This window comes from Hyperolius riggenbachi, chromosome 7, assembly GCF_040937935.1.
Source record: "Hyperolius riggenbachi isolate aHypRig1 chromosome 7, aHypRig1.pri, whole genome shotgun sequence".
NCBI classification, from domain to species: domain Eukaryota; kingdom Metazoa; phylum Chordata; class Amphibia; order Anura; family Hyperoliidae; genus Hyperolius; species Hyperolius riggenbachi.
In genome coordinates this window covers 10521275-10545504 of record NC_090652.1, presented here as the reverse complement: position 1 = coordinate 10545504, position 24230 = coordinate 10521275, and the positions used below count along the sequence as shown (strand labels likewise).

At 46.1% G+C, this 24230-nt stretch overlaps 2 protein-coding genes across 2 annotated transcripts in view; both read right to left on the bottom strand.

The window, feature by feature from the left end:
• Nucleotides 1–23147, bottom strand: part of LOC137525333 (neurofilament medium polypeptide-like) — a 53537-nt gene extending 30390 nt beyond the window's left edge. Inside the window, exons 1-2 of the mRNA XM_068246387.1 lie at nucleotides 23087–23147; nucleotides 16045–16074 (exon numbers count right to left, since the gene is read on the bottom strand). Coding sequence (XP_068102488.1) covers nucleotides 16045–16074; nucleotides 23087–23147 — 91 coding nt within the window. The remainder of the gene's footprint in view (nucleotides 1–16044; nucleotides 16075–23086) is intronic.
• Nucleotides 1–24230, bottom strand: part of LOC137524086 (NXPE family member 4-like) — a 405433-nt gene that overhangs the window by 242671 nt on the left and 138532 nt on the right. The window lies entirely within an intron of this gene.

Here is a 24230-nt window from a genome sequence, read left to right as displayed (position 1 = left end):
TGAATGCAAAGTGCTGATTGACTTCATAACTTGGGTCAAAACAGATTGTGTAAGCTCATTTTATTTGTGGTGCGCCGGCGATGGGATCATGTTATCGAGGTCAGAGTAGCGCTAAGTTTTATTTGAAGGTGTAATGTTGATGTTCCTGGTAGTTAGTGATAATGTTACCGGTGGTGTAGAGATGATGTTCCTGGTGGTGTAGTGATGATGTTCCTGGTGGTGTAGTGATAATGTTCCTGGTGGTGTAGAGATGATGTTCCTGGTGGTGTAGTGATGATGTTCCTGGTGGTGTAGTGATGATGTTCCTGGTGATGTAGTGATGAGGTCCAAGGTGATGTAGTGATGATTTTCCTGGTGGTTAGTGATGATGTTCCTGGTGGTGTAGTGCTGATGTTCCTGGTGGTGTAGTGATGATGTTCCTCGTGGTGTAGTGATGATGTTCCTGGTGGTTAGTGATAATGTTCCTGGTAGTTAGTGATAATGTTCCTGGTGGTGTAGTGATGATGTTCCTGGTGGTGTAGTGATGATGTTCCTGATGGTGTAATAATGATGTTCCTGGTGGTGTAGTGATGATGTTCCTGGTGGTGTAGAGATGATGGTCCTGGTGGTGTAGTGATGATGTTCCTGGTGGTGTAGTGATGATGTTCCTGGTGGTGTAGTGATGATGTTCCTGATGGTGTAATATTGATGTTCCTGGTGGTGTAGTGATGATGTTCCTGGTGGTGTAGAGATGATGGTCCTGGTGGTGTAGTGATGATGTTCCTGATGGTGTAATAATGAGGTTCCTGGTGGTGTAGTGATAATGTTCCTGGTGCTGTAGTGATAATGTTTCTGGTGGTGTAGTGATGATGTTCCTGGTGGTGTAGTGATAATGTTCCTGGTGGTGTAATAATAATGTTCCTGGTGGTGTAGTGATGATGTTCCTGGTGGTGTAGAGATGATGTCCCTGATGGTGTAATAATAATGTTCCTGGTGGTGTAGTGATGATGTTCCTGGTGGTGTAGTGATGATGTTCCTGGTGGTGTAATAATAATGTTCCTGGTGGTGTAGAGATGATGTTCCTGATGGTGTAATAATAATGTTCCTGGTGGTGTAGAGATCATGATTCTGGTGGTGTAATAATAATGTTCCTGGTGGTGTAGTGATGATGTCCCTGTTGGTGTAGTGATGATGTTCCTGGTGGTTAGTGATGATGTTCCTGGTGGTGTAGTGATGATGTTCCTGGTGGTGTAGTGATGATGTTCCTGGTGGTGTAGTGATGATGTTCCTGATGGTGTATTAATGAGGTTCCTGGTGGTGTAGTGATAATGTTCCTGGTGGTGTAGTGATAATGTTCCTGGTGGTGTAGTGATAATGTTCCTGGTGGTGTAATAATAATGTTCCTGGTGGTGTAGTGATGATGTTCCTGGTGGTGTAGTGATGATGTTCCTGGTGTTGTAGAGATGATGTTCCTGGTGGTGTAGAGATGATGTCCCTGGTGATGTAGTGATGATGTTCCTGGTGGTGTAGTGATGATGTTCCTGGTGATGTAGTGCTGATGTTCCTGGTGGTGTAGTGATGATGTTCCTGGTGGTGTAGTGATGATGATGTTCCTGGTGATGTAGTGATGATGGTCCTGATGATGTAGTGCTGATGTTCCTGGTGGTGTAGTGATGGTGTCCCTGGTGGTGTATTGATGATGTTCCTGGTGGTGTAGTGATGATGGTCCTGATGATGTAGTGCTGATGTTCCTGGTGGTGTAGTGATGATGTTCCTGGTGGTGTAGTGATGATGATGTTCCTGGTGATGTAGTGATGATGGTCCTGATGATGTAGTGCTGATGTTCCTGGTGGTGTAGTGATGGTGTCCCTGGTGGTGTATTGATGATGTTCCTGGTGGTGTAGAGATGATGGTCCTGATGATGTAGTGCTGATGTTCCTGGTGGTGTAGTGATGATGTTCCTGGTGGTGTAGTGATGATGTTCCTGGTGATGTAGTGATGATGGTCCTGATGATGTAGTGCTGATGTTCCTGGTGGTGTAGTGATGGTGTCCCTGGTGGTGTAGTGATGATGTTCCTGGTGGTGTAGAGATGATGTTCCTGGTGGTGTAGTGATGATATTCCTGGTGGTGTAGTGATGATGTTCCTGGTGGTGTAGTGATGATGTTCCTGGTGATGTAGAGATGATGTCCCTTGTGGTGTAGTGATGATGTTCCTGGTGGTGTAGTGATGATGTTCCTGGTGGTGTAGTGCTGATGTTCCTGCTGGTGTAGTGATGATGTTCCTGGTGATGTAGTGATGATGTTCCTGGTGGTGTAGTGCGGATGTTCCTGGTGATGTAGTGATGATGTTCCTGGTGGTGTAGAGATGATGTCCCTGGTGATGTAGTGATGATGTTCCTGGTGGTGTAGTGATGATGTTCCTGGTGATGTAGTGATGATGGTCCTGATGATGTAGTGCTGATGTTCCTGGTGGTGTAGTGATGATGTTCCTGGTGGTGTAGTGATGATGTTCCTGGTGATGTAGTGATGATGGTCCTGATGATGTAGTGCTGATGTTCCTGGTGGTGTAGTGATGGTGTCCCTGGTGGTGTAGTGATGATGTTCCTGGTGGTGTAGAGATGATGGTCCTGATGATGTAGTGCTGATGTTCCTGGTGGTGTAGTGATGATGTTCCTGGTGGTGTAGAGATGATGTCCCTGGTGATGTAGTGCTGATGTTCCTGGTAGTGTAGTGCTGATGTTCCTGGTGATGTAGTGATGATGTTCCTGGTGGTGTAGTGCTGATGTTCCTGGTGGTGTAGTGGTGATGTTCCTGGTGGTGTAGTGCGGATGTTCCTGGTGATGTAGTGATGATGTTCCTGATGGTTCAGTGAAAATGTTCCTGGTGGTGTAGTGATGAAGTTCCTGGAGGTGTAGTGCTGATGTTCCTGGTGGTGTAGTGATGATGTTCCTTGTGATGTAGTGATGATGTTCCTGGTGGTGTAGTGATCATGTGCCTGGTGGTGTAGTGCTGATGTTCCTGGTGGTGTAGTGCTGATGTTCCTGGTGGTGTAGTGCTGATGTTCCTGGTGGTGTAGTGATGATGTTCCTGGTGGTGTAGTGGTGATGTTCCTGGTGATGTAGTGCTGATGTTCCTGGTGGTGTAGTGATGATGGTCCTGGTGGTGTAGTGATGATGTTCCTGGTGATGTAGTGATGATGTTCCAGGTGGTGTAGTGATGATGTCCCTTGTGGTGTAGTGCTGATGTTCCTGGTGGTGTAGTGATGATGTTCCTGGTGGTGTAGTGGTGATGTTCCTGGTGATGTAGTGCTGATGTTCCTGCTGGTGTAGTGATGATGTTCCTGGTGGTGTTGTGATGATGTTCCTGGTGGTGTAGTGATGATGTTCCTGGTGGTGTAGTGCTGATGTTCCTGCTGGTGTAGTGCTGATGTTCCTGGTGGTGTAGTGCTGATGTTCCTGGTGGTGTAGTGATGATGTTCCTGGTGGTTAGTGATAATGTTCCTGGTGGTGTAGTGATGATGTTCCTGGTGGTGTAGTGATGATGTTCCTGGTGATGTAGTGATGATGTTCCTGGTGGTGTAGTGATCATGTGCCTGGTGGTGTAGTGCTGATGTTCCTGGTGGTGTAGTGATGATGTTCCTGGTGGTGTAGTAATGATGTTCCTGGTGGTGTAGTAATGATGTTCCTGGTGGTGTAGTAATGATGTTCCTGGTGGTGTAGTGCTGATGTTCCTGGTGGTGTAGTGCTGATGTTCCTGCTGGTGTAGTGATGATGTTCCTGGTGGTGTAGTGATGATGTCCCTTGTGGTGTAGTGCTGATGTTCCTGGTGGTGTAGTGATGGTGTCCCTGGTGGTGTAGTGATGATGTTCCTGGTGGTGTAGTGAAAATGTTCCTGGTGATGTAGTGATGATGTTCCTGGTGGTGTAGTGATGATGTCCCTGTTGGTGTAGTGATGATGTTCCTGGTGATGTAGTGATGATGTTCCTGGTGGTGTAGTGCGGATGTTCCTGGTGATGTAGTGATGATGTTCCTGGTGGTGTAGTGCTGATGTTCCTGGTGGTGTAGTGCTGATGTTCCTGGTAGTGTAGTGCTGATGTTCCTGGTGATGTAGTGATGATGTTCCTGGTGGTGTAGTGCTGATGTTCCTGGTGGTGTAGTGGTGATGTTCCTGGTGGTGTAGTGCGGATGTTCCTGGTGATGTAGTGATGATGTTCCTGATGGTTCAGTGAAAATGTTCCTGGTGGTGTAGTGATGAAGTTCCTGGAGGTGTAGTGCTGATGTTCCTGGTGGTGTAGTGATGATGTTCCTGGTGGTGTAGTGATCATGTGCCTGGTGGTGTAGTGCTGATGTTCCTGGTGGTGTAGTGCTGATGTTCCTGGTGGTGTAGTGATGATGTTCCTGGTGGTGTAGTGGTGATGTTCCTGGTGATGTAGTGCTGATGTTCCTGCTGGTGTAGTGATGATGTTCCTGGTGGTGTAGTGATGATGTTCCTGGTGGTGTAGTGATGATGTCCCTTGTGGTGTAGTGCTGATGTTCCTGGTGGTGTAGTGATGATGGTCCTGGTGGTGTAGTGATGATGTTCCTGGTGGTGTAGTGATGATGTCCCTTGTGGTGTAGTGCTGATGTTCCTGGTGGTGTAGTGATGATGTTCCTGGTGGTGTAGTGATGATGTTCCTGGTGGTGTAGTGGTGATGTTCCTGGTGATGTAGTGCTGATGTTCCTGCTGGTGTAGTGATGATGTTCCTGGTGGTGTTGTGATGATGTTCCTGGTGGTGTAGTGATGATGTTCCTGATGGTGTAGTGATGATGTTCCTGCTGGTGTAGTGATGATGTTCCTGGTGGTGTAGTGCTGATGTTCCTGGTGGTGTAGTGATGATGTTCCTGGTGGTTAGTGATGATGTTCCTGGTGGTGTAGTGATGATGTTCCTGGTGGTGTAGTGATGATGTTCCTGGTGGTGTAGTGATGATGTTCCTGGTGGTGTAGTGATCATGTGCCTGGTGGTGTAGTGCTGATGTTCCTGGTGGTGTAGTGATGATGTTACTGGTGGTGTAGTAATGATGTTCCTGGTGGTGTAGTGATGATGTTCCTGGTGGTGTAGTGATGATGTTCCTGGTGGTGTAGTAATGATGTTCCTGGTGGTGTAGTGCTGATGTTCCTGGTGGTGTAGTGCTGATGTTCCTGCTGGTGTAGTGATGATGTTCCTGGTGATGTAGTGATGATGTTCCTGGTGGTGTAGTGATGATGTCCCTTGTGGTGTAGTGCTGATGTTCCTGGTGGTGTAGTGATGATGTTCCTGGTGGTGTAGTGATGATGTTCCTGGTGGTGTAGTGATGATGTTCCTGGTGGTGTAGTGCTGATGTTCCTGGTGGTGTAGTGCTGATGTTCCTGCTGGTGTAGTGATGATGTTCCTGGTGATGTAGTGATGATGTTCCTGGTGGTGTAGTGATGATGTCCCTTGTGGTGTAGTGCTGGTGTTCCTGGTGGTGTAGTGCTGATGTTCCTGCTGGTGTAGTGATGATGTTCCTGGTAGTTAGTGATGATGTTCCTGGTGATGTAGTGATGATGTCCCTTGTGGTGTAGTGCTGATGTTCCTGGTGGTGTAGTGATGATGTTCCTGGTGGTGTAGTGATGATGTTCCTGGTGGTGTAGTGATGGTGTCCCTGGTGGTGTAGTGATGATGTTCCTGGTGGTGTAGTGAAAATGTTCCTGGTGATGTAGTGATGATGTTCCTGGTGGTGTAGTGATGATGTCCCTGTTGGTGTAGTGATGATGTTCCTGGTGATGTAGTGATGATGTTCCTGGTGGTGTAGTGCGGATGTTCCTGGTGGTGTAGTGCTGATGTTCCTGGTGGTGTAGTGCTGATGTTCCTGGTAGTGTAGTGCTGATGTTCCTGGTGATGTAGTGATGATGTTCCTGGTGGTGTAGTGCTGATGTTCCTGGTGGTGTAGTGGTGATGTTCCTGGTGGTGTAGTGCGGATGTTCCTGGTGATGTAGTGATGATGTTCCTGATGGTTCAGTGAAAATGTTCCTGGTGGTGTAGTGATGAAGTTCCTGGAGGTGTAGTGCTGATGTTCCTGGTGGTGTAGTGATGATGTTCCTGGTGGTGTAGTGATCATGTGCCTGGTGGTGTAGTGCTGATGTTCCTGGTGGTGTAGTGCTGATGTTCCTGGTGGTGTAGTGATGATGTTCCTGGTGGTGTAGTGGTGATGTTCCTGGTGATGTAGTGCTGATGTTCCTGCTGGTGTAGTGATGATGTTCCTGGTGGTGTAGTGATGATGTTCCTGGTGGTGTAGTGATGATGTTCCTGGTGGTGTAGTGATGATGTCCCTTGGGGTGTAGTGCTGATGTTCCTGGTGGTGTAGTGATGATGGTCCTGGTGGTGTAGTGATGATGTTCCTGGTGATGTAGTGATGATGTTCCTGGTGGTGTAGTGATGATGCCCCTTGTGGTGTAGTGCCGATGTTCCTGGTGGTGTAGTGATGATGTTCCTGGTGGTGTAGTGGTGATGTTCCTGGTGATGTAGTGCTGATGTTCCTGCTGGTGTAGTGATGATGTTCCTGGTGGTGTTGTGATGATGTTCCTGGTGGTGTAGTGCTGATGTTCCTGGTGGTGTAGTGATGATGTTCCTGGTGGTTAGTGATAATGTTCCTGGTGGTGTAGTGATGATGTTCCTGGTGGTGTAGTGATGATGTTCCTGGTGATGTAGTGATGATGTTCCTGGTGGTGTAGTGATGATGTTCCTGGTAGTGTAGTGATGATGTTCCTGGTGGTGTAGTGATGATGTTCCTGGTGGTGTAGTGATGATGTTCCTGGTGGTGTAGTGATGATGTTCCTGGTGGTGTAGTAATGATGTTCCTGGTGGTGTAGTGCTGATGTTCCTGGTGGTGTAGTGCTGATGTTCCTGCTGGTGTAGTGATGATGTTCCTGGTTATGTAGTGATGATGTCCCTGGTGGTGTAGTGATGATGTCCCTTGTGGTGTAGTGCTGATGTTCCTGGTGGTGTCGTGATGATGTTCCTGGTGGTGTAGTGATGATGTTCCTGGTGGTGTAGTGATGATGTTCCTGGTGGTGTAGTGCTGATGTTCCTGGTGGTGTAGTGCTGATGTTCCTGCTGGTGTAGTGATGATGTTCCTGGTGATGGAGTGATGATGTTCCTGGTGGTGTAGTGATGATGTCCCTTGTGGTGTAGTGCTGATGTTCCTGGTGGTGTAGTGCTGATGTTCCTGCTGGTGTAGTGATGATGTTCCTGGTAGTTAGTGATGATGTTCCTGGTGATGTAGTGATGATGTTCCTGGTGGTGTAGTGATGATGTCCCTTGTGGTGTAGTGCTGATGTTCCTGGTGGTGTAGTGATGATGTTCCTGGTGGTGTAGTGATGATGTTCCTGGTGGTGTAGTGCTGATGTTCCTGGTGGTGTAGTGCTGATGTTCCTGGTGGTGTAGTGGTGATGTTCCTGGTGATGTAGTGCTGATGTTCCTGCTGGTGTAGTGATGATGTTCCTGGTGGTGTAGTGATGATGTTCCTGGTGGTGTAGTGATCATGTCCCTTGTGGTGTAGTGCTGATGATCCTGGTGGTGTAGTGATGATGTTCCCGCTGGTGTAGTGATGATGTTCCTGGTGGTGTAGTGCTGATGTTCCTGCTGGTGTAGTGCTGATGTTCCTGGTGGTGTAGTGATGATGTTCCTGGTGATGTAGTGATGATGTTCCTGATGGTTCAGTGAAAATGTTCCTGGTGGTGTAGTGATGATGTTCCTGGTGGTGTAGTGATGATGTTCCTGGTGGTGTAGTGATGATGTTCCTGGTGGTGTAGTGGTGATGTTCCTGGTGGTGTAGTGATGATGTTCCTGGTGGTGTGGTGATAATGTTCCTGGTGGTGTGGTGATAATGTTCCTGGTGGTGTGGTGATAATGTTCCTGGTGGTGTGGTGATAATGTTCCTGGTGGTGTGGTGATAATGTTCCTGGTGGTGTGGTGATAATGTTTCTGGTGGTGTGGTGCTGATGTTCCTGGTGGTGTGGTGCTGATGTTCCTGGTGATGTAGTGATGATGTTCCTGGTGGTGTAGTGATGATGTCCCTTGTGGTGTAGTGATGATGTCCCTTGTGGTGTAGTGCTGATGTTCCTGGTGATGTAGTGATGATGTTCCTGGTGATGTAGTGATGATGTTCCTGGTGGTGTAGTGATGATGTCCCTTGTGGTGTAGTGCTGATGTTCCTGGTGGTGTAGTGATGATGTTCCTGGTGGTGTAGTGCTGATGTTCCTGGTGGTGTAGTGATGATGTTCCTGGTGGTGTAGTGATGATGATCCTGGTGGTGTAGTGATGATGTTCCTGGTGGTGTAGTGCTGATGTTCCTGGTGGTGTAGTGCTGATGTTCCTGCTGGTGTAGTGATGATGTTCCTGGTGATGTAGTGATGATGTTCCTGGTGGTGTAGTGATGATGTCCCTTGTGGTGTAGTGCTGATGTTCCTGGTGGTGTAGTGCTGATGTTCCTGCTGGTGTAGTGATGATGTTCCTGGTAGTTAGTGATGATGTTCCTGGTGATGTAGTGATGATGTTCCTGGTGGTGTAGTGATGATGTCCCTTGTGGTGTAGTGATGATGTTCCTGGTGGTGTAGTGCTGATGTTCCTGGTGGTGTAGTGATGATGTTCCTGGTGGTGTAGTGATGATGATCCTGGTGGTGTAGTGATGATGTTCCTGGTGGTGTAGTGCTGATGTTCCTGGTGGTGTAGTGGTGATGTTCCTGGTGATGTAGTGATGATGTTCCTGCTGGTGTAGTGATGATGTTCCTGGTGGTGTAGTGATGATGTTCCTGGTGGTGTAGTGATGATGTTCCTGGTGGTGTAGTGATGATGTTCCTGGTGGTGTAGTGATGATGTTCCTGGTGGTGTGGTGATGATGTTCCTGGTGGTGTGGTGATAATGTTCCTGGTGGTGTGGTGATAATGTTCCTGGTGGTGTGGTGATAATGTTCCTGGTGGTGTGGTGATAATGTTCCTGGTGGTGTGGTGCTGATGTTCCTGGTGGTGTGGTGCTGATGTTCCTGGTGGTGTAGTGATGATGTTCCTGGTGGTGTATTGATGATGTTCCTGGTGGTGCAGTGATGATGTTCCTGGTGGTGTAGTGATGATGTTCCTGGTGAGTAGTGATAATGTTCCTGGTGGTGTGGTGATGATGTTCCTGGTGGTGTAGTGATGATGTTCCTGGTGGTGTAGTGATGATGTTCCTGGTGATGTAGTGATGATGTTCCTGATGGTTCAGTGAAAATGTTCCTGGTGGTGTAGTGCTGATGTTCCTGGTGGTGTAGTGCTGATGTTCCTGGTGGTGTAGTGCGGATGTTCCTGGTGATGTAGTGATGATGTTCCTGGTGGTGTAGTGATCATGTGCCTAGTGGTGTAGTGATGATGTTCCTGGTGGTGTAGTGCTGATGTTCCTGGTGGTGTAGTGCTGATGTTCCTGCTGGTGTAGTGATGATGTTCCTGGTGGTGTAGTGATGATGTTCCTGGTGGTGTAGTGATCATGTGCCTGGTGGTGTAGTGCTGATGTTCCTGGTGGTGTAGTGATGATGTTCCTGGTGGTGTAGTGCTGATGTTCCTGCTGGTGTAGTGATGATGTTCCTGGTGGTGTAGTGATGATGTTCCTGGTGGTGTAGTGATCATGTGCCTGGTGGTGTAGTGCTGATGTTCCTGGTGGTGTAGTGATGATGTTCCTGCTGGTGTAGTGATGATGTTCCTGGTGGTGTAGTGCTGATGTTCCTGCTGGTGTAGTGATGATGTTCCTGGTGGTGTAGTGATGATGTTCCTGGTGATGTAGTGATGATGTTCCTGGTGGTTAGTGATGATGTTCCTGGTGGTGTAGTGCTGATGTTCCTGCTGGTGTAGTGATGATGTTCCTGGTGGTTAGTGATGATGTTCCTGGTGGTGTAGTGCTGATGTTCCTAGTGGTGTAGTGATGATGTTCCTGGTGATGTAGTGATGATGTTCCTGGTGGTGTAGTGATGATGTGCCTGGTGGTGTAGTGCTGATGTTCCTGGTGGTGTAGTGCTGATGTTCCTGGTGGTGTAGTGATGATGTTCCTGGTGGTGTAGTGCTGATGTTCCTGGTGGTGTAGTGCTGATGTTCCTGGTGGTGTAGTGATGATGTTCCTGCTGGTGTAGTGATGATGTTCCTGGTGGTGTAGTGCTGATGTTCCTGCTGGTGTAGTGCTGATGTTCCTGGTGGTGTAGTGATGATGTTCCTGGTGGTGTAGTGATGATGTTCCTGGTGGTGTAGTGCTGATGTTCCTGGTGGTGTAGTGCTGATGTTCCTGGTGGTGTAGTGATGATGTTCATGGTGGTGTAGTGCTGATGTTCCTGGTGGTGTAGTGCTGATGTTCCTGGTGATGTAGTGATGATGTTCCTGGTGATGTAGTGATGATGTTCCTGGTGGTGTAGTGATGATGTTCCTGGTGATGTAGTGATGATGTTCCTGGTGGTGTAGTGATGATGTTCCTGATGGTTCAGTGAAAATGTTCCTGGAGGTGTAGCGATGAAGTTCCTGGAGGTGTAGTAATGATGTTCCTGGAGGTGTAGTAATGGTATTCCTGGTGGTGTTGTGATAATTTTCCTGGTGTTGTAGTGATAATTAGAGATATCGCGATCATAGTATTTTCTATTCTTGAACGGCGAACTGCCATAGACTTCAATGGCAGGCGAATTTTAAAACCAACAAAGGCTGTTTCTAGCCACAAAAGTGATGAAAAAGTTATTTCAAGGGCTCGAACACCTGGACTGTGGCATGCCGGAGGGGGGTCCATGCCAAAAGTCTCACCTCAAATTACGTCGGCCGGACCACGTGACCCGCGCTGTGGAGCGCAGAAGAAGTCGACCAGGGAGCTGACCTCGCCAGGTCGGCTTCTGCAGCGCGGGACAACGGGAGGCACCAGAGCTGCGGCAAGGGCACTAGACGGCTGCCAGGGGCTGGAAGAAGCCCAGAGTAAGTGGATTTTGTTTTTTTGCGAGCTTGGACCTTCCCTTTAATGAGACAACAGCAGTAGTGTGCACAGCTCTGGGTGTCAGTGGGCTGTGGAGTGTCACACACAAAAAAACCACAGGAGACTGATGTGCTAGCCCTCAAAAGGCCTGTTTGGGGTGTTTTCACTGTTAGTGAGGAATAAGGACACAGGCCTAGCTAATGCTTTCTCTACCTATCTGCAGCAAGTCTGTCCCTGTTCTCACTAACAGTCACCAGCCAGCAGAGAATTAATCCAATATGGCCACCGCAACTGCTTTTTGATAGAGGAGTGGGGGGTCCAGGAAGGGGTGCTAGCTGATTGGCTGCCATGTGTCTGCTGACTGTGAGGTTAGGGGTCAAATCGCCATCTCTAGTGATGATGTTCCTGGTGGTGTAGTGATGATGTTCCTGGTGGTGCAGTGATGATGTTCCTGGTGGTGTAGAGATGATGTTCCTGGTGGTGTAGTGATGATGTTCCTGGTGGTGTAGTGATGATGTTCCTGGTGGTGTAGTGATGATGTTCCTGGTGGTGTAGTGGTGATGTTCCTGGTGGTGTAGTGATGATGTTCCTGCTGGTGTAGTGCTGATATTCCTGGTGGTGTAGAGATGATGTTCCTGGTGGTGTAGTGATGATGTTCCTGGTGGTGTAGTGATGATGTTCCTGGTGGTGTAGTGCTGATATTCCTGGTGGTGTAGTGATGATGTTCCTGGTGGTTTAGTGATAATATTCCTGGTGGTGTAGTGATGATATTCCTGGTGGTGTAGTGATGATGTTCCTGGTGGTTTAGTGATAATATTCCTGGTGGTGTAGTGATGATGTTCCTGGTGGTGAAGTGGTGGTGTAGTGGTGGTGTAGTGGTGGTGTAATGATGCTGTAGTGATGATGTTCCTGGTGGTGTAGTGGTGATGTTCCTGGTGGTGTAGTGGTGATGTTCCTGGTGGTGTAGTGATGATGTTCCTGGTGGTGTAGTGCTGATATTCCTGGTGGTGTAGTGATGATGTTCCTGGTGGTTTAGTGATAATATTCCTGGTGGTGTAGTGATGATGTTCCTGGTGGTGTAGTGGTGGTGTAGTGGTGGTGTAATGATGCTGTAGTGATGATGTTCCTGGTGGTGTAGTGGTGGTGTAGTGGTGGTGTAATGATGCTGTAGTGATGATGTTCCTGGTGGTGTAGTGGTGATGTTCCTGGTGGTGTAGTGCTGATGTTCCTGGTGGTGTAGTGCTGATGTTCCTGGTGGTGTGTGCTGATGTTCCTGGTGGTGTAGTGCTGATGTTCCTGGTGGTGTAGTGGTGATGTTCCTGGTGGTGTAGTGGTGATGTTCCTGGTGGTGTAGTGATGATGTTCCTGGTGGTCTAACAATGATGTACGTGGTGGTGTAGTAATGATGTTCATGGTGGTGTAGTGATCAAGTTCTTGATGGTGTAGCAATTATGTTGCTGGTGGGACATTGACTATATACTTTGCGGTGGTGTAGTGATGATGTTCCTAGTCATGTATAAATGATGTTCCTAGTGATGATGTATGTGGCTGTGCAGTGATGATGTTTATGGTAGTGTAGTGATGATGTTCCTGGTGGTTTAGTGATGATGTTTCTGGTGGTGTAGATATGATGTTCCTGGTGGTTAGTGATAATGTTCCTGGCAATGTAGTCATGATGTACATGGTAGTGTAGTGATGAGGTACATGGTGGTAGAAAAATTGAGGCTAAGATAGATTAGACAGCATATGTGAAGCTATGAAAATGCCTATGCAACAGCTAAAAGAAGCAGTAATTGACAGACACATGTGTCGTGCAAAAGTACACATGGTCACAATGAGTCAGAGTCTACTAAACGAATGAGGAGGAAGAAAATGACTAAAAGTGTAGTTATTTAAGTTCTCCTGGTGGACAAGCATTACAGGTAGTCCCTGGTTAACGAACGAGATAGGGACTGTAGGTTTGTTCTTAACCTGAATCTGTTCTTAAGTCAGAACATTGTGCCATCTCTGTCCCCTGTACCCCCTGTGCCTCAAGTGTCCCCCTCTGTGTCACCTCTGCCCTCTGTAACTGCTTATACACATTTAAAAGCCATTTTTTTCTTCGCGTTTTTTAAAAATCGATTTTCTCAAAAACTACAAGTCCAATTTGGAAAAAAAAAACATTTTTTGGACTTGTTCCCATGGAAACAGAAAATTTATGCCGTTTGTATCGGCAGGTCGTTTGTAGTCGGGAGTTCATAAGTCGGGGACTACCTGTATATTAATTCTGAGGATTGGATAACCTTAGTGAATCAGGCCTGTTACGGATGCATAGTATTTTTTCTCCCCGGTAACAGGACTAATGGTGTTGTTATTTAAGTTCTCCTGGTGGACCAGCATTATTAACTCTGAGGGTTGGAGAACCTTAGTAATCAATCCACAAAACTAATTGATACAACGATTGACAAATTTGACATGTGTAGTCGATGGGCACCATCAACACTGTCCAATCCAATCAATTGGAAGGTTGAATGTTCAGTAAAATTGCATTGTTAATGAGCATATTTAAATACATCGATTACTGGGAGTCTGGGACCAAAAAAGTGTGTGTGTGGTAGGGGGTTGGCTCTTTGTCAGGGGGCGGCTGGTGACAGGCCCTGGGGGCCCTGGAGCCGTCCCATCCCCTTATTGCATATACTGTATACTGTGAAAAAAGTCTGACAACCCATCTGTCGCAGTACGCCGAAGCACACTAGCGCAAGGGCAGTTCGGCTGATCTTGAACTTTCAAAGTACGATACTTTGCCCATCCCCCTCCTCCCCTTGACCCCTCCTCAGCCTTCATCCAGGGCCATTTCCTTCCATGCCTCTAGCAGGGCCTTGAGTCCATCTTTCCTTCTCCTTTCTCTCCAGTAACTTCACATACTAACTCTAAAAGTCATCAAGCCTTTTTCTACCACTTTCCCTTCTCTCTCTCTCTCCAGTACCTAACAGAGCCAACAGAGCATCTACATTTTCTTGTTTTTCCAACTTGTCGATGAAAATAGATTCCATCTACCTCGAGAATAAATGAACAACCGAACATTCCCACCACACATGCATGTATGTGCCCTCTTTCATAGGCAAACGCAGGGGGGGATTACAGCTGCCCAGAATCCCCCCTCAGACCAGGGTCAGTGCAGTGTTTGGGGACAGGCACTAGTTGAGACACCAGAATATCTGCAGCTCACAGCATGGCCCACTTTCTTTCCCTGCTACAGTTCACTTTGGATGGAGCAGCAGCGTGTGTACAGAGCATGGAGCAGCAGCGTGTGTACAGAGCATGGAGCAGCAGTGTGTGTACAGAGCATGGAGCAGCAGTGTGTGTACAGAGCATGAAGCAGCAGTGTGTGTACAGAGCATGGAGCAGCAGCGTGTGTACAGAGCATGGAGCAGCAGCGTGTGTACAGAGCATGGAGCAGCAGCGTGTCTACAGAGCATGGAGCAGCAGCGTGTGTACAGAGCATGGAGCAGCAGTGTGTGTACAGAGCATGGAGCAGCAGTGTGTGTACAGAGCATGGAGCAGGTGGTGTGTGTACAGAGCATGGAGCAGCAGTGTGTGTACAGAGCATGGAGCAGCATTGTGTGTACAGAGCATGGAGCAGCAGCGTGTGCACAGTGCATGGAACAGCAGCATGTGTACAGAGCATGGAGCAGCAGTGTGTGTACAGAGCATGGAGCAGCAGCGTGTGTACAGAGCATAGAGCAGCAGTGTGTGTACAGAGCATGGAACAGCATTGTGTGTACAGAGCATGGAGCAGCAGCGTGTGTACAGAGCATGGAGCAGCAGTGTGTGTACAGAGCATGGAGCAGCAGCGTGTGTACAGAGCATGGTGCAGCAGCGTGTGTACAGAGCATGGAGCAGCAGCGTGTGCACAGAGCGTGGAGCAGCAGCGTGTGCACAGAGCGTGGAGCAGCAGCGTGTGTACAGAGCATGGAGCAGCAGCGTGTGCACAGAGCATGGAGCAGCAGTGTGTATACAGAGCATGAAGCAGCAGTGTGTGTACAGAGCGTGGAGCAGCAGCGTGTGCACAGAGCGTGGAGCAGCAGCGTGTGCACAGAGCATGGAGCAGCAGCGTGTGTACAGAGCATGGAGCAGCAGCGTGTGTACAGAGCATGGAGCAGCAAAGTGTGTACAGAGCATGGAGCAGCAGTGTGTGTACACAGCATGGAGCAGCAGCGTGTGCACAGAGCATGGAGCAGCAGCGTGTGCACAGAGCATGGGGCAGCAGCGTGTGCACAGAGCATGGGGCAGCAGCGTGTGCACAGAGCATGGGGCAGCAGCGTGTGTACAGAGCATGGGGCAGCAGCGTGTGTACAGAGCATGGAGCAGCAATGTGTGTACAGAACATGAAGCTGCGTATGTACAGAGCATGGAGCAGCTCTGGGGAACTTAACAGAGTCAAATATGAGTACAGCCGTGTGCCCTGCTGTGTGATTGCTTCACTTTCCCCTTCATTAGCAACGTCGGCTGTCCTCATTATTATCTGTATCCAAACTGTTCCTGATCGATTCTGTTGTTGGTTGGTTGGACGGGAAATTGTGTACCCAGCATGATGTCCTACCATATTATTATACTGTATTGTGCATGGCTGAGGGAGACCTTTCAGGAATCCCCCCTTTGAAAATCCTGTGTTTGCCCCTGTCTTTTGCCTCGAATCAGCAACAATCTAATCTAGTAAAACTAGAAACAAAACTAGAAACAAAAAATACAAGCCGAAACTTGTAACCAGTGATATTTGAGATGCTAGCTACACAATTTCCAGCCAAGCCACCGTGGTTTGGTCCACAGATTTTCTCAACACACTGAACTCCAAACATGTACATGAATTCTGTCCTAACGTTCGGATTCTGCATTGGGGTGAGGTGGAGGACTTGGGATAAGCAGAAGGTAAACTTGATAGTGCCTACAAACAAAAATAACTTAAGAGTCCACACTTTTCTACTGAACATCTACATGAGGTCCAAGAAACGGGTGAGGAACTTGACATCAAAGGCTTTGAGATTTTCAACACTACAGGATAGAATGGAAAACTAGCACATGGTAACTCTATATGAATAAGGATGAGAATGATACTTACTGTGCTGGGACGAGTATCCTTTTCCTCGTCCTATTTGTAAGCACGACAGGTGATAATTAAGCTGTGTGCGAGATGGTTAAGCACATTAATAGGGACTTAGCCTTGTCTCGATGACATCATTAAGTACTGAGAGTACAGAGACGTCTGAGGCCACTATACGTACGCACTGAAGATTAGCTACAGATGATGGCATTATACACGGATACGATGGACCCGATCACAGCCTGGACAATCCTTCCTCTTTAATGTCGGCCTCCAGGCACTCAAACAACTACTGTACTGTAGTTTTGCAGAAGATGTCAGTGCTATATAAATACATAATAATATGGTAGGACATTAGACCATGACTATGGTAGGATTAGAGTGTGAGCTCCTCTGAGGACAGTCAGTGACATGACTATGTACTCTGTAATGTGCTGCAGGAGATGTCACTGCTATATAAATACATAATAATAATATGGTAGGACATTAGACTATGACTATGGTAGGATTAGAGTGTGAGCTCCTCTGAGGACAGCCAGTGACATGACTATGTACTCTGTAAAGTGCTGCAGAAGATGTCAGTGCTATATAAATACATAATAATAATATGGTAGGACATTAGACTATGACTATGGTAGGATTAGAGTGTGAGCTCCTCTGAGGACAGTCAGTGACATGACTATGTACTCTGTAATGTGCTGCAGAAGATGTCAGTGCTATATAATACATAATAATAATATGGGAGGACATTAGACTATGACTATGGGAGGATTAGAGTGTGAGCCCCTCTGAGGACAGTCAGTGACATGACTATGTACTCTGTAATGTGCTGCAGAAGATGTCAGTGCTATATAAATACATAATAATAATAATAATATGGTAGGACATTAGACTATGACTATGGTAGGATTAGAGTGTGAGCTCCTCTGAGGACAGTCAGTGACATGACTATGTACTCTGTAATGTGCTGCAGTAGATGCCAGTACTATATAAATACATAATAATAATATGGTAGGACATTAGGCTATGACTATGGTAGGATTAGAGTGTGAGCTCCTCTGAGGACAGTCAGTGACATGACTATGTACTCTGTAATGTGCTGCAGGAGATGTCAGTGCTATATAAATACATAATAATAATATGGTAGGATATTAGACTATGACTATGGCAGGATTAGATTATGAGCTCCTCTGAGGACAGTCAGTGACATGACTATGTACTCTGAAAAGTGCTGCAGAAGATGTCACTGCTATATAAATACATAATAATAATATGGTAGGACATTAGACTATGACTATGGTAGGATAAGATTGTGAGCTCCTCTGAGGACAGTCAGTGACATGACTATGTACTCTGTAAAGTGCTGCAGGAGATGTCAGTGCTATATAAATACATAATAATAATATGGTAGGATATTAGACTATGACTATGGCAGGATTAGATTATGAACTCCTCTGAGGACAGTCAGTGACATGACTATGTACTCTGTAAAGTGCTGCAGAAGATGTCAGTGCTATATAATACATAATAATAATATGGGAGGACATTAGACTATGACTATGGTAGGGATTAGATTGTGAGCTCCTCTGAGGACAGTCAGTGACATGACTATGTACTCTGTAATGTGCTGCAGTAGATGCCAGTACTATATAAATACATAATAATAATATGGTAGGACATTAGGCTATGACTATGGTAGGATTAGAGTGTGAGCTCCTCTGAGGACAGTCAGTGACATGACTATGTACTCTGTAATGTGCTGCAGAAGATGTCAGTGCTATATAATACATAATAATAATATGGGAGGACATTAGACTATGACTATGGTAGGGATTAGAGTGTGAGCTCCTCTGAGGACAGTCAGTGACATGACTATGTACTCTGTAATGTGCTGCAGAAGATGTCAGTGCTATATAATACATAATAATAATATGGGAGGACATTAGACTATGACTATGGTAGGATTAGAGTGTGAGCTCCTCTGAGGACAGTCAGTGACATGACTATGTACTCTGTAATGTGCTGCAGGAGATGTCACTGCTATATAAATACATAATAATAATATGGGAGGACATTAGACTAGGACTATGGTAGGATTAGAGTGTGAGCTCATCTGAGGACAGTCAGTGACATGAATATGTACTCTGTAATGTGCTGCAGAAGATGTCAGTGCTATATAAATACATAATAATATGGTGGGACATTAGGCTATGACTATGGTAGTATTAGATTGTGTGCTCCTCTGAGGACAGTCAGTGACATGACTATGAACTCTGTAAAGTGCTGCAGAAGATGTCAGTGCTATATAAATACATAATAACAATATGGCAGGACATTACACTATGACTATGATAGGATTAGATTGTGAGCTCCTCTGAGGACAGTCAGTGACATGACTATGTACTCTGTAATGTGCTACAGAAGATGTCAGTGCTATATAAATACATGATAATAATATGGTAGGACATTAGACTAGGACTATGGTAGGATTAGAGTGTGAGCTCCTCTGAGGACAGTCAGTGACATGACTATGTACTCTGTAAAGTGCTGCAGAAGATGTCAGCGTTATATAAATACATAATAATAATAATATGGTAGGACATTAGACTATGACTATGGTAGGATTAGAGTGTGAGCTCCTCTGAGGACAGTCAGTGACATGACTATGTACTCTGTAATGTGCTGCAGGAGATGTCAGTGCTATATAAATACATAATAATAATATGGTAGGACATTAGACTATGACTATGGTAGGATTAGATGGTCAGCTCCTCTGAGGACAGTCAGTGACATGACTATGTAGTCTGTAAATTGCTGCAGAAGATGTCAGCGCTATATAAATACATAATATTATGGTAGGACATTAGATAATTATTATTTTTATTGATTGATAAAGTGGCAACATTTTCCGTGGCTCTGTAACTTTAATCCACATAGCTTGGCAGAGTTTACTGAGACAACACATCCATCATCCAATCCTGAAGAAGGAGCATGCAGGGATGCTGGGTACGTGTATGCAAACTTAGGTGTCATCACTCTCTTCTCAGTAATGCAAGACAGTCTTTACAGCCGAGCTAATGAACAGTGGCCAGGAGGAAATACCAAACCAATCACGCTTCTGTCTGTGATAGGGCAGCCATACACCATACAGAAAGGGCCAACAAACCTAAACTACCCGAGGTGAGGCTGACATGTTTATTTCTTTTTAAGCAATAACAGTTGCCTGGCAGCCCTGCTGCATCCTCTACCTCTAATACTATTAGCCATAGCCCCTGAACAAGCATGCAGCAGATCAGGTGTTTTTCACAAATATTGTCAGATCTGACATTATTAGCTGCATGCTTGTTTCTGGTGTGATTCAGACACTAGTGCAGCCAAATAGATCAGCAAGGCTGCCAGGCAACTGGTATTTTTAAACAGATAATAAATATGGCAGCCTCCATATCACTCTCACCTCGGGTTCGCTTTTACAAACCGTTTCCTTTCTCTGATTACACCTCTCGGACACAGTTGTCTCTAGTAGGTTCTGGGGCTTCATCTCAATAGAGTGCATGGGGCCCCATGTTAAACTGGCACCGGGGCCCCAAGCCAGGGGCATAACAATAGACCCTGCAATGGGGTGCAGCCGCAGGGGGCCCCAGAAGCTGCAGGGGGCCCCATGGGAGGAATAGATGCTTTTCCGTGTCCTGAAATACTGACAACTAAGGGCATGGAAAGAAAAAGCTTTCTGCACAATTGTTCTAATGACAGCATCTGCTCAGCCAGTGATCAGTAATCAAATAAAGTTTTGCAGACAAAGATTTTTAGACAGTCCCTATTCAGTGTGCAGCAGGGTCTTGTGTAAAGCACCTTGCCTCCAACCTCTCTACCCCTCCCCAAGGGCTGTGTATTGTTGTGATGCTGGAGTCTGCAGAGCTCGTTCTACTCCATTAGAGGTGGACAGAGTGAGTGATGTAAGAAGCTGGGACTGGTAGCACACTCGTCTGTCAGTTTTTTCCTTGCATTTTTTGGATGCATTTTCTGCACACCATGTGTGTCTGTATGTGTGAAAACATGCACATTTTATCACAGAAGCTAATGTAACTGATAGAGAAAATGCTCCCAGTGCTTCACTGCTGTCTGTAGCCAATTGAAGAACATTGGTTCTCAGTTCACCAGTGTACCTGTGCAGGAAGCGAGGAGGGGGCGGGGCATCCAAAGTTTTGCAGGGGCGGAGGGCAGTGATTTCTAGTTACGCCCCTGCCCCAAGCTACTTAGTTACAGCATTGGGTACTTCATACTTTTCCGTCCCTTAGGTAACATCAACTGTGACCACACGCTGGGAAAGTCACCGCCGTTGTTCTAGGACTTGCGGCCGTGTGGCTGGCTGGGGAACGCTGAAGGCCGCTCATCACATGCAATGGCAGCATTACCAGCGAGCAGCCGGGGATTAGGCGATTGCCGGGGACATATATTCCAGGCTGCTGCTGAGTCGGCAGATTGTAAATCCGTGACGTCAGCGTCCAGCTGTGTCCCTGTGCTGCGAGGGGGGCAGGTAGGACACAGCCGACAGCCAGGCCCATTTATTAAAGGACCAGTATAGTGAAAAAAAGTAGGCAGTTAAAATCTGACAGAACTGATAGGTTCTGGGCCAGTCCATCTGCTCTTGGGGGATTCTCAGGGTTTTCTTTATCTTCAACAGCATCTCCTGGACAGCAGTTGCAAAGTCTAACTGACAAAATTGTGTGGAAGTGAGTAGGGAGGCTTGCTGGTATCTTACTATTCAACTGCTGTACAGGAAATGCTCTTTAAAGAGAATCTGTATTGTTAAAATCACACAAAAGTAAACATACCAGTGCTTTAGGGGACATCTCCTTTTACCCTCTGCCACAATTTTGCCGCTCCTTGCCGCATTAAAAGTGGTTAAAAACAGTTTTTAAAAGTTTGTTTATAAACAAACAAAATGGCCACCAAAACAGGAAGTAGGTTGATGTACAGTATGTCCTCACATAGAAAATACATCCATACACAAGCAGGCTGTATACATCCTTCCTTTTGAATCTCAAGAGATAGTTTCTTTCCCCCTGCAGCTATCTTCCACTGAAGTGTCAGGCTGTTTCTTCCTGCAGAGTGCAGACAGATCTGCCTGTATGTAATTCCTCAGTATGTGAAAGCCCAGCCAGCTCAGAGGAGGATTTATCCAGCTTGTAAAAGATAAGAGAGAAGAGAGAAGCTGCCCTAATCTAAATAATACACAGGCAGTGTGCAGAGAGGGGCCTGGAGGGGGGAGTTCATAGCAGAACCACAACACTGAAGAACTTGGCAGCCTTCCAGACACAGGCTGACAAGTCTGACAAGAGAGAGATAAGTTGATTTATTACAGAGATGGTGATAGTAGAACGTGCTGCAGTAAGCCAGAGCACATTAGAATAGCTTTTGGAACTTGTAGGATGATAAAAAACAGGATGTAATTTTTGTTACGGTGTCTCTTTAAGAACAAAGAAAACCCATAGAATTCCCCCATGAGGAGATGGGCTAGTCTAAAACCTGTCGGCTCTTTCAGATTTCTACTACCTACTGTAAGTGACAGCAACATAGGAGAGAAGTCATTTATGGCTCATTTTGCTCTGGATGAAACGTACTTCTTATTTGTATGTGTTTACATCTATTTTAAATGTTATGATTTTCGGGATAGTGGTCCTTTAAAAAGTCACGTGACGAGGAGGAACAGTAATTGGCACTATTTGCAGCGGTTCTGCGTTGCAGTTGCTGACAGCTGTGTCACACTCGGGAGCAGCAGTGACTAGCCGCTGTCACGTGTTACCGTGTTCAGTAACGGCAGGTAACATTAGTAGCAGCTCCTGAGATCATTAGCAGCTGTGGCTCCTAGCTGCAGTCTGTCGTGTGACTCGCGCCCTGAGGGATGATGGGAAGGGAGGGGGTCTGTCGCTGGTGCGGTAATTAATACCAATAAAAATAAGACTCAGCGGGAGCCCTTATTAGCAAAAAACACCAACGTGGAGCAGTCAGCGGAACTTGGGAGATAATAATCCGAGGACAAAATAATTACACCGCAAATCGTAATACTGCGCGACCACAAGTGACAGCGTGCAGAGTGGGAAAAAAAATGTGTGTGTGTATATATATATATATATATACAGTATATTGTACATTTCTCCTAGAGTGAAATACGCTATAAATGGTTTTTCCTACATCGCTGTGACTAGATGACTAGTCCATCTCCTCATGGGAGATTCTCAGTATGGATGGATCTGTATTAAGAAAAAATTTCCCTGGGGGGGTACAAACCTCGGGAGAGGGAAGCCTCTGGATCCTATCGAAGCTTCCCCCGTCCTTCTCTGTCCTCCGGCGGCAGCGGTACAGCTCCCCAAACGGTGGGGATGTAAATATTTACCTTCCCGGCTCCAGCGCAGGCGCAGTATCGGCTCTCCGCTTGGAAATAGGCGGAAATAGCCGATCCCAGTCTGTCCGCTCTACTGCGCAGGCTCAAGTCTCCTGCGCCTGTGTAGTAGAGCGGACCCGACAGAGATCTGCTACTTCCGGCTATTTCCGAGCGGACAGCAGCAACAGCGCCCCCGCTGGAGCCAGGCAAGGTAAATATTTCACAGCCTGACAAATTGTTGCCTGGGCATTGCGAGGGCTGCAGCGAGAGCACTGTGGGACGGAGGAGGACGGGGGAAGCCTCGATAGGATCCAAAGGCTTCCTCCTACCGAGGTGAGTACCCCCCAGGGAATTATTATTTATTTTTTTTATACAGGGTTTCTTTAAGGCCGGTTTCACACCAGCAACCAGCCTTTTGAAGGCGGTGTGATGGCATGATCGCACTGCACCGCAAAATAGAGGCATATTTGTAGAAACCTGGGGTAATGAGCCTGCAAGGAATTTCTGATTCAAATCATAAGTGATGCTCTCTAATGCTCAGCTCCCGTGGCAGAGATATGAATTGCAAGCAAGTTTATTGGAAATATTCAATCCTGCGCATGCGCACCGTGAATGTGAAAAAGTTTAAAATATCTGCGGTGCCATTGACTTACATGACTTCAGGCCGACACACGTCACCTCGGATGTTGACCCATAACGCACTGATACGTTTACGGCAGATGCGGTATTTCCGACTCATCGCTCCGCATCAGGTATGAAATGTTCCATAGACTTTCATTGCTTTACTGTTACCCTGCGGTAAAAACGGGTAACACAACACAATGAAAATGTGCTAGTGTGAAAGTAGCCTAGTGCTTAAAGAGACACTGAAGTGAAACAAAAATGATGATATAAGGATTGGTATGTGTAGTACCGCTAAGAAATAAAACATTAGGAGCAGAGACATTAGTCTAATATTGTTTCCAGTACAGGAAGAGTTAAGAAACTCCAGTTGTTATCTATGCAAAAGAGCTATTGAGCTCCACCGACTTTCAAAGTTGCAGAGAGCTCTGTCTTCTGAAGCTTGTTATCTCAACTGTCAGTCACTGTATTGTTCTTTCTTCTGCACAGGACAGGTCAAAAGTTCACTAGCCTACTCTGTAAAATCATTTAGAATGCTGAGTAGTGTGTAAACTGCACATATTAGAGAATGATGCATTGTTATAAAAAAAAAAAAAAACAACCTATATAACTGAAAATAAAAATATGAGAATGTTTTCTTTGCTTCTAATGTTCTAGTAATTATCCGTACTACACAACCAATTCATAATATTTTTTTTTTTGCTTCAGTGTCTCTTTAACATATGCACTCCCTGGAAAGGATCTAAACTAAAATGTCGGCCAGCCTCCCTAATTCGTTTGCACACTATTCTGGCAGTTAGACTGAGCATGAGCAACTGCCGTTCAATAAGTGCTTATATAAATAAAGAAATCCCTGAGAATCCCTTTGTGAGCAGATGGACTAGTCCACAACCTGTCAGATCTGTCTGATTTTTACAAGCTACTGTAAGTGACAGCAAAATAGGGAAAAAAAAGTAAATCATACTGCCTTTTACTCTGCAAGAAATCTACTTTTTATTTCTCGATTTTAAATTTTTCACTATAGTCTGTTAATTTCGCCTCAAATGGCGATCCTCATTAAAACATTACATTTTACCGCTTATGTACATCAAAGAAAAGCGATGATCAATTTATTTATTTAAAAAAACAACAACTTTATTTATAGTGACATAAATATCATGGCAGTTTTATATACAGGACAGCCACCATACAATCTACATAA